Consider the following 7,665-nt stretch of genomic DNA (forward strand, 5'->3'; position numbering starts at 1 on the left):
TGAAAAATAGCTAAAAATTGTTTGTTAAAATTAAAAAGCTGTTTTTAAGAAAAGTGTTTTTTTGCGTAAAAACTGCGGTTTGAAAAAGTAAGGCCGATTATACTTTTTAAAAAAGCTGCTTTTCAGTTTTTGTAGGAAGCGGATGCTGATTTCACAATCAAATCTTATCAAATGTATTATATTTTATAAATTTTTAAATGAAAACATATATACAAATTAAAAATATTACCAAACAGTAATTTGATATTTTCAACGACACATTTTTCGTCTGTACTTTTTCTAACAACGATTTTTAACATCAATCACAAATAGAACCTAAATTGATTTAAATGAATAGCTGGCACCCCGAATGTTATTTGTAATCATGATTATTGAAATCTGGAATTAAAACTAATCCGGCGATATATCGAGTATGGATTAATCAATAAATCAGAAATTAATCAGAATAGTTAAATTTATTTTATCATTATAATAATATTTAATAAATTACTTTTATTTACATAATATTCATTATAATATATTAAATTTTAAAATTAAATCACAAAAATATATTTTAAAATATTTTTCGAGAAATTGAGAAATTTGAGAACGGCTGTTTATGTTACGGTATTCTAACTGCGAATGAAACAAAACGCAAGCCCAATACTGAAAGCCCACACGACCCAATTTCAAATTAGGGTTTAATCACCGCCGTCGTCTATAAGTAAAACCCTAACCAACTACAATCTAGTACCAGATAACTTGGTCAGCTAGCTATGGTAATAATACCTCTTACTTGTTTGTATTCTATCCAATTATACTTGTACAAATTGTCTGTATGCCTAATCTAATGACTAATCCGTATGCACTTGTGTTGTTGTGTGTTTATAGGTGAAGTATTCCAAAGAGCCCGATAATCCCACTAAATGTAAGTGCTTATATGTTGTAATGCTGTTTATACGAGAATGCGAATGGGACTTTAATACATTTTTGTACCCGGGTTGAAATCCCATGATGCAACGTTTTTTATTACACTTTTGTGCATAATGTGTCTACTGTCTGTTATTGGTACTTACTTTTTAATCTCAATTTTTATTTACAGCCTGCAAGGCCCAGGGTGAAGGTCTTCGTGTTCATTTCAAGGTACTTTCAATCTTTGTGTGTCATTATATTTTATTCATCAACATAATTATTGAATTATGAATGAATTGCATTTTTTGCTGTATTTGTTGTAAACTGATAGCAATGGTTCAAAATCTTCAATTTACGGAGAGAAATATGGCGTTATTGTTCTTATTTTCACACTTTGTTGCATTTATTTGTATTGCTGATGATGAATATTGTGGACTGTATTCTGCAAAACCTGATGAAAAAAAGCAGCGCCCCATTTCTTCTATGAATGGGCCTCTCGTTATATTCAGGGAAAGTGATTCGTGAATCGTTCTTGGGTGAACCTCTGAGACTTTTTTTGTGACTGAAGGTTCAGTAAATGATTCAACATCTTGCTGTTATACAATGTGATAGTTAAGACCCTTTTTAATTTTTTATATTTTCTTGACAAGTATAGAATTTCTAATAGGTTTCTTTGTAAATTATATTCAACAGCCACGTTATTAACTTTATTATAGCTAGTTGATTACATAGGTATCAGCCTATAAGTGAATTTAAAGCATTGCCTTGATCTTTTTTGACCTGTAATTAGTGTCTTACATATGGAGTCGGAAAACTTTGGGAAACACTTTTTTTCTGGCTACTTTCCGTAAAACCTGATGATAAAAAGCAGTGCCCCATCTCCTCTATAAATGGGACATTCGTTGAATTCAGGAAAAGCAACTCGTGAATCGTTCTTGGGTGAACCTCTGAGAATTTAAGTGGCTGAAGGTTCAGTAAATGATTCAACATGTAGTAATTGTGCAACGTTAAATCAAACCCTGTTTAATGGTTTATAATTGAATCTGTTGCTCAGTGAATTTATTGCTTGTGAACCATATTATGTTTTAAAGACTGTCTACCTGATTTAATTATTAATTGCTAGTTTGTTTCGTTACTTAAATATTGGACTATTACTGAATTTGTACTACCTTTAGTTGTAACTGCCTCCTCATTTGTAATGTTAGTGTCGGGCTCATATACAAACTTGGAGCTTTTCTGTGAAACACTTTCTTTTTTTATTGCACACTATCTGTGAACCTGATGAAAAAAAGCAGTGCCCCGTCTCTTCTGTGAACGGGACTCTCGTTGAATTCAGGAAAAGCGATTTGTGAATTATTCTTGGGTGAACCTCTGATTATATAAGTGGCCGAAGGTTCAGTAAATGATTCAACATTAGGCAATCATCCAACGTAATCGGATATGTTTTTTTTAATGCCAGATTATTGACTCATTCGTTCTCCAAATTGAGTGCTTGGTTAAAATTGACTTTTTTTGTTGGTAGTTTGTTAGAAAACTTTCCAATTGCTTAAGGAGTGTAATATGTCTTCCTGGTCATAAGTGTCGGTCCAAGTTGCAGCACTTAAAATAATTATACTCATGAATCACAACTTGTTGTACTTTTAATATTTGGTGTTGTTGATATTATCCGAGTCAATTCTTATCTTTAGGAACACATTAATTGTTTAGACTTAACTCACCCTATTCTTCATACTTTTTGTGCATTTAATTGTTTATTTGCACACCTTGCTTTACAGGCTTGAATTGTACAACACTATGATGTGTACAAACACTTATACGCATAAAAAGTGTGTGTAAATCAATCTAAGATGTCTAGATATGTACCACTCAAATTTTAGAAGAAAATGTTCATAGCCTATGGAAAAACCTTATTTTTTTATCGTGCTTTTGTAGAATACAAGAGAAACAGCGCACGCCATAAGGAAGTTGCCACTCATTAAGGCTAAGAGGTATTTGGAGGATGTTCTGATTCACAAGCAGGCCATTCCTTTCACTCGGTTTTGTCGTGGTGTTGGTAGAACTGCTCAGGCAAAGAACAGGCACTCAAATGGACAGGGGCGCTGGCCTGCTAAATCTGCTAAGTTTATACTCGATCTACTTAAGAATGCCGAAAGCAATGCTGAGGTATGCTCTTCTCTTTCAGGGTACTTATTCTTGTTTATTGAATTCATGTCTATCTTTTTTAGTTTCTTACTGATTTTGGGATCAGGTGAAAGGTTTGGATATCGATTCGCTGTACATATCCCACATTCAGGTGAACCAAGCTCAAAAGCAAAGGCGCAGGACATACCGTGCTCACGGAAGGATAAACCGTATGTATAATTTTGTTAAATGCTGACATAAGTTTTGCATGGCATATTTAGTAATATCCTACTTTCATTACTTTTTGGCAGCATATATGTCTTCGCCATGCCATATTGAGTTGACCCTGTCTGAGAAGGAAGAACCTGTGAAAAAGGAGGTAATATTTTTGGATTTGCAGTTGCTTGTGAAGAATAAGATAAAAGATGCAATGACTTATTATTGGCATTATTGCATCATGCTTCCCCTTGTTTTGAACATCTTTATATTTGGAATCTGCAGCCAGAGACTCAGTTGGCCAGTAGCAAGTCGAGGAAATCTCAAGCCTTACGCAGTGGTGCATCCTCTTGATTTGCACAGGATTGGCTAGGAATAGTTATGAAATTTTCTTGTTATCTGTTCTATTGACTTGAAAAAAAAACTCATTTTTTGTGATACATATATATTATGAGCTGTAAAACTTGTTTAAAAATGATTCTCTCAACTGTCCATTTGTGGCCAAAAGATCTTGTTTGCATGACACTAGTGAACATCAACTCCTGTTCTCTCTGTAAAATTAAGGAAGTTGCTTTTATATAGAGAAATTGCTGGATAACCCTTTCCTATGGTTTGGTATCCATATTTTGGTTAAGATATGATTTTTAAAGTTTAACTTTAATTTGACCCAGTGGACTACTCGTTTTTAGGTTTGGTATTCATATTATGTTTATAAAAGATCCATGTACTTATTATGACCCATTTTAATTATTATAACCCATTTTAATTATAGAAACTTGATAATACAATTTTAAATATGAATAGTGTTATTTATGGTAAGTTTTTTTTTTGAAAACCACTTATGGTAAGTTTTTAATACAAATTTGAAGTTAAGTTTAAATTTTAACAAATCTATTTATAGAAATAATCTCATAAAATATATAGCATAAAAATAACATATGTGATGAAAGTAGTTCTTGAATAAATTTAATATAATATGTAGATGTAATATACTTATTATATAGATAATTTAATAATCATATTATTCAATTTAAATTATAAATTTATTTATTTATTTTATTAAATAATTTTTGAAATCCGGGTGTGCAAAACACGGGATATAAACTAGTGTAATACAAAGTGCCATGGCTGGGTAATATGTTTTTGCGATGCGGAAAATGAATTCCTGCCCAATTTAATTTTTTTGCTCGTAAACTGTTGTTATATCCGAAATTTTACAATTAGTAGGACAGCTAGAGCACGAGAAGTGACGGGAAGGCATGACAGGAGCTGAATGAAGTCCAGACATGTGTAACGGTCGCCGTTAAAGGAAGTCAATAACAAACCCTAAAAACAGGGGATAAGCATCTGCAACAAACAAACTAGAGCAAAGCTCGTGGGAGGTTGTAGAAAAACGCTGGAGGTGGAAGAGAAGAGGATTTTGAAAAACAATGAATGTATATATAAGCAGAACACATGTAAAACACACACAACACATTTCTATTTCACTAGAAAAATGTATACTAACTTTTCTAAACATTAGTCGATCATCTCCAGCAAAAACGAGGGGACATCGTTGTAATTCATTCTCCATTTCATAGTGAAGTATAATCAGTAGGGCAAAGATCTCACCCGCTATTTTACCTTTTTCGGGGTTTTCCGTGTCACCAACTTTGTGTTCTTTACCTTCAAGCATAGATTAAGTCTCAGTAATAAACCAATTTAGTCTTAGCATTTATCCCATCAAAAAAATTGCAAAAATAATTGGGTCTGAAAAATTTGCTAAAGATCTATTTGGTTCTCCCCGATGACAAACGACGAGCTAAGAGACGAAAATGCAAGTCAGGGAAACGATTCTGATGTCAACAAGGAGATGGCGGCAACGCTCAAAAAGTTGCAATCGGAGATGGAGAGTTTAAAGTCACAAAATGAAGCACTGCAGAAGGAACTGATGACCGCCAAGTCAAAGACAAAAACAGCTTCAAAGAAATCTGCTCCCAGTGCTGTGAGAAAGCTGTTCACGGATGATGGTGATCAACAAAAGACAAGGGAGGAAAGATTAATTATAATTAATGACGAAGGTGGAGACGACACTATCAGTGAAAGTAACACTAAGAAGCAACATGATCAACAACACAACATAGATAAGGAGAAGAGAAAATTCAAGCACAGGAAATCAAGATCACATGGTCACGTTCCAGAATCTGTCAAAAAGGAGCTACAAGAATTCAGGGAACTGATCGAACGCATTTCAGGCGTACCAAAGTATTTGGAAAACGCAACATCCACAACATCCACAAGTTATGCGGACTCACCCTTCACAGGTGAGATAGCTCAAGTTGAGATCCCAAAGAAGTTCACTGTACCACACATGAATTTATATGACGGCTCTACTGATCCTCAAAAACATATTACGCAATACAAATAACGCATGGTTACGTTACCAATAACAATGGAGCTAAAAGAACCCTGCATGTGCAAGGAATTTGAATCCACACTGACCGGACCAGCATTGCAGTGATTCGTTTCACTCCCAGCATTGGAACATTTGCAGATCTGGTGTATGCATTCAACCTACAGTTTGCTACTAGTCGAGTCTTTGAAAAGACCACAACTGACTTGTACAAAATCGTCCAACGATATAGGGAGCCCCTAAGGGACTACTTGACTAGGTTCAACAGAGAGAAAATGGCCATTACCAATTGTGATGTGCCAATGGCAATAGGGGCGTTTAGGAGAGGATTGGAGAGGGATTCCCCACTTTACGATGAACTTACGAAGTATCCATGTAGAACGATGGATGATGTTCAAGCAAAAGTTTTAGCTCAAGTCAGGCTAGAGGAAGACAAAAGAAAAGCAGACAGACAAATATTATCACCCAAATCGGAAGACACCAACATATAGAACAAGAAATTATAAGCCATACTCGAGAGATAAAGATGGAGATGCTTCCACCTGACATCAACTTTCAAGAAGTTGAATGTTCTCCGTATGAAAGCATACACATGTAATATCTTTTCGTATTACTTTGTTCCCTAGTTGTGTTAAAATAAGTCGTTAGTATAGTATGCTAGTCGTGTTTGGTTTCTTAAGCCTGATATTTGTTTGTGTTAATTTCCATCTTTTATTATTGACTTGAATACATGTGATGCTTCCATCTGATTATGTTCTTTACGTTGTGATTTCATTCGAATACATGTCCTTGATTTTTATATGATAATGTGTAGATATAAGAATGGTATACATGTGTTTACTTGTCATAATATAGTTTTTTGTTTATTAGCTTACAAATTATATGTTTAAATTGAAAATATGATGCAAATAAATCATTTATACAACAAACGAGGCAATTCCTCCATACAATAGACGAGGAGCATAGTATCTCAACTCTATTATTTTGAAAGAACTGATTATTCTATAACGTGACGAGGGCCTGCCTTTTTGTTACAAATTAATATACACACAATGGACAAGGGACATAGTATCCCAAGTCCGTCAAGAGAAGATTCACAATAATAAGTGTGTTTCAAGAGGGAAAGGGTTTTTAGCGATTTACTACAGTACATGTAACTACGTAAAATGACGAAAATTACATACGGCAAACAACATTTGTTGACAATAATTAGCACACAAATGTCAAGGGGTAGAACCCCCTGATATCTACAACAAGGGGCAATGTGTATGACGTCGACAGCTTGTGACAAATTATTATTGCTTATTTGAAAGAAACATCTTGAGAAAAACGGAGCCATTTGCTACATCAACTTATTATAAAAACACATAACATATGACAACGACTTGAATCCAACTTTATGCAACTCCTATAATAGGCAATGTTCACATCATGTAACAAATCAGTTTGAAGATATAACTCCGGAGATCAAGACGTTATTCAGCAATTCGCTAAATAAATTTACTATGACATCAAACTTACAATAACGAGTTACGTCCACAACTGGACATGAAGAATAATATTATTGGTTGTGTATCTTCAACCAATAAAATTAGGGGCAAAGATTATATCTGAAATTGGGGGTTAAATAAATTATACTTTTAAGAAGTAATTTTTAGTTTGGTTAATACGATCAAAAAATATATTAAAATTTGATTTGTGAAATAGTAAGTGACAAAAATAAAGATGTTATTTACGTTTACGTTATACTGTGTTCCCGAGTTTAAAATGTGTTTTCGAGTTTAAATTTGAAGAGAAAGTGTTGTACAAGACATGCATGTACTATAACAAGACATGCACGTACTATAACAAGACTAAGTCAAATTGACAGCTCTAAGTAAGTTGTATGATAATCTAAGTTTGTATTTTGTATTGTATTAATTGAGTCTGTAGAAGTGTAAATAGATTAGACTAGGGTATTTTTTTATAAACACTCTCAAACCTAAGAATAAACTCTGGAATAAGATCATGAAGATCATGCCTCAGAGAAAGTGTGAAAAAGCTTG

The 7,665-nt window shown here is 33.7% G+C and overlaps 1 protein-coding gene and 3 non-coding genes across 4 annotated transcripts; all 4 read left to right on the top strand.

The window, feature by feature from the left end:
• The first annotated feature begins 632 nt into the window (after nt 1–632).
• LOC141671662 (large ribosomal subunit protein uL22y) lies at nt 633–3,753 on the top strand. Its single transcript, XM_074477953.1, has 7 exons — nt 633–758; nt 871–907; nt 1,082–1,122; nt 2,824–3,054; nt 3,140–3,242; nt 3,324–3,391; nt 3,514–3,753. Exons 1-7 carry the CDS (start codon nt 756–758, stop codon nt 3,580–3,582), a joined length of 552 nt encoding a protein of 183 aa, XP_074334054.1. The 5' UTR covers nt 633–755; the 3' UTR covers nt 3,583–3,753.
• Nucleotides 1,350–1,482, top strand: LOC141680703 (small nucleolar RNA snoR74). The gene has a single exon (XR_012558394.1). It is a non-coding gene; the product is annotated as a small nucleolar RNA snoR74 (small nucleolar RNA).
• On the top strand, nt 1,753–1,883 carry LOC141680706 (small nucleolar RNA snoR74). Its single transcript, XR_012558396.1, has one exon. It is a non-coding gene; the product is annotated as a small nucleolar RNA snoR74 (small nucleolar RNA).
• Nucleotides 2,177–2,307, top strand: LOC141680702 (small nucleolar RNA snoR74). The gene has a single exon (XR_012558393.1). It is a non-coding gene; the product is annotated as a small nucleolar RNA snoR74 (small nucleolar RNA).
• Nucleotides 3,754–7,665: the final 3,912 nt, after the last annotated feature.

The sequence above is a fragment of the Apium graveolens genome, chromosome 1 (genome assembly GCF_009905375.1).
Source record: "Apium graveolens cultivar Ventura chromosome 1, ASM990537v1, whole genome shotgun sequence".
NCBI classification, from domain to species: domain Eukaryota; kingdom Viridiplantae; phylum Streptophyta; class Magnoliopsida; order Apiales; family Apiaceae; genus Apium; species Apium graveolens.

Coding starts and splice junctions, on each gene's coding strand:
- LOC141671662 (XM_074477953.1), top strand. Junction 908..1,081: donor GCCCGATAATCCCACTAAAT/GTAAGTGCTTAT, acceptor TTTTATTTACAG/CCTGCAAGGCCCAGGGTGAA. Junction 1,123..2,823: donor GTCTTCGTGTTCATTTCAAG/GTACTTTCAATC, acceptor GTGCTTTTGTAG/AATACAAGAGAAACAGCGCA.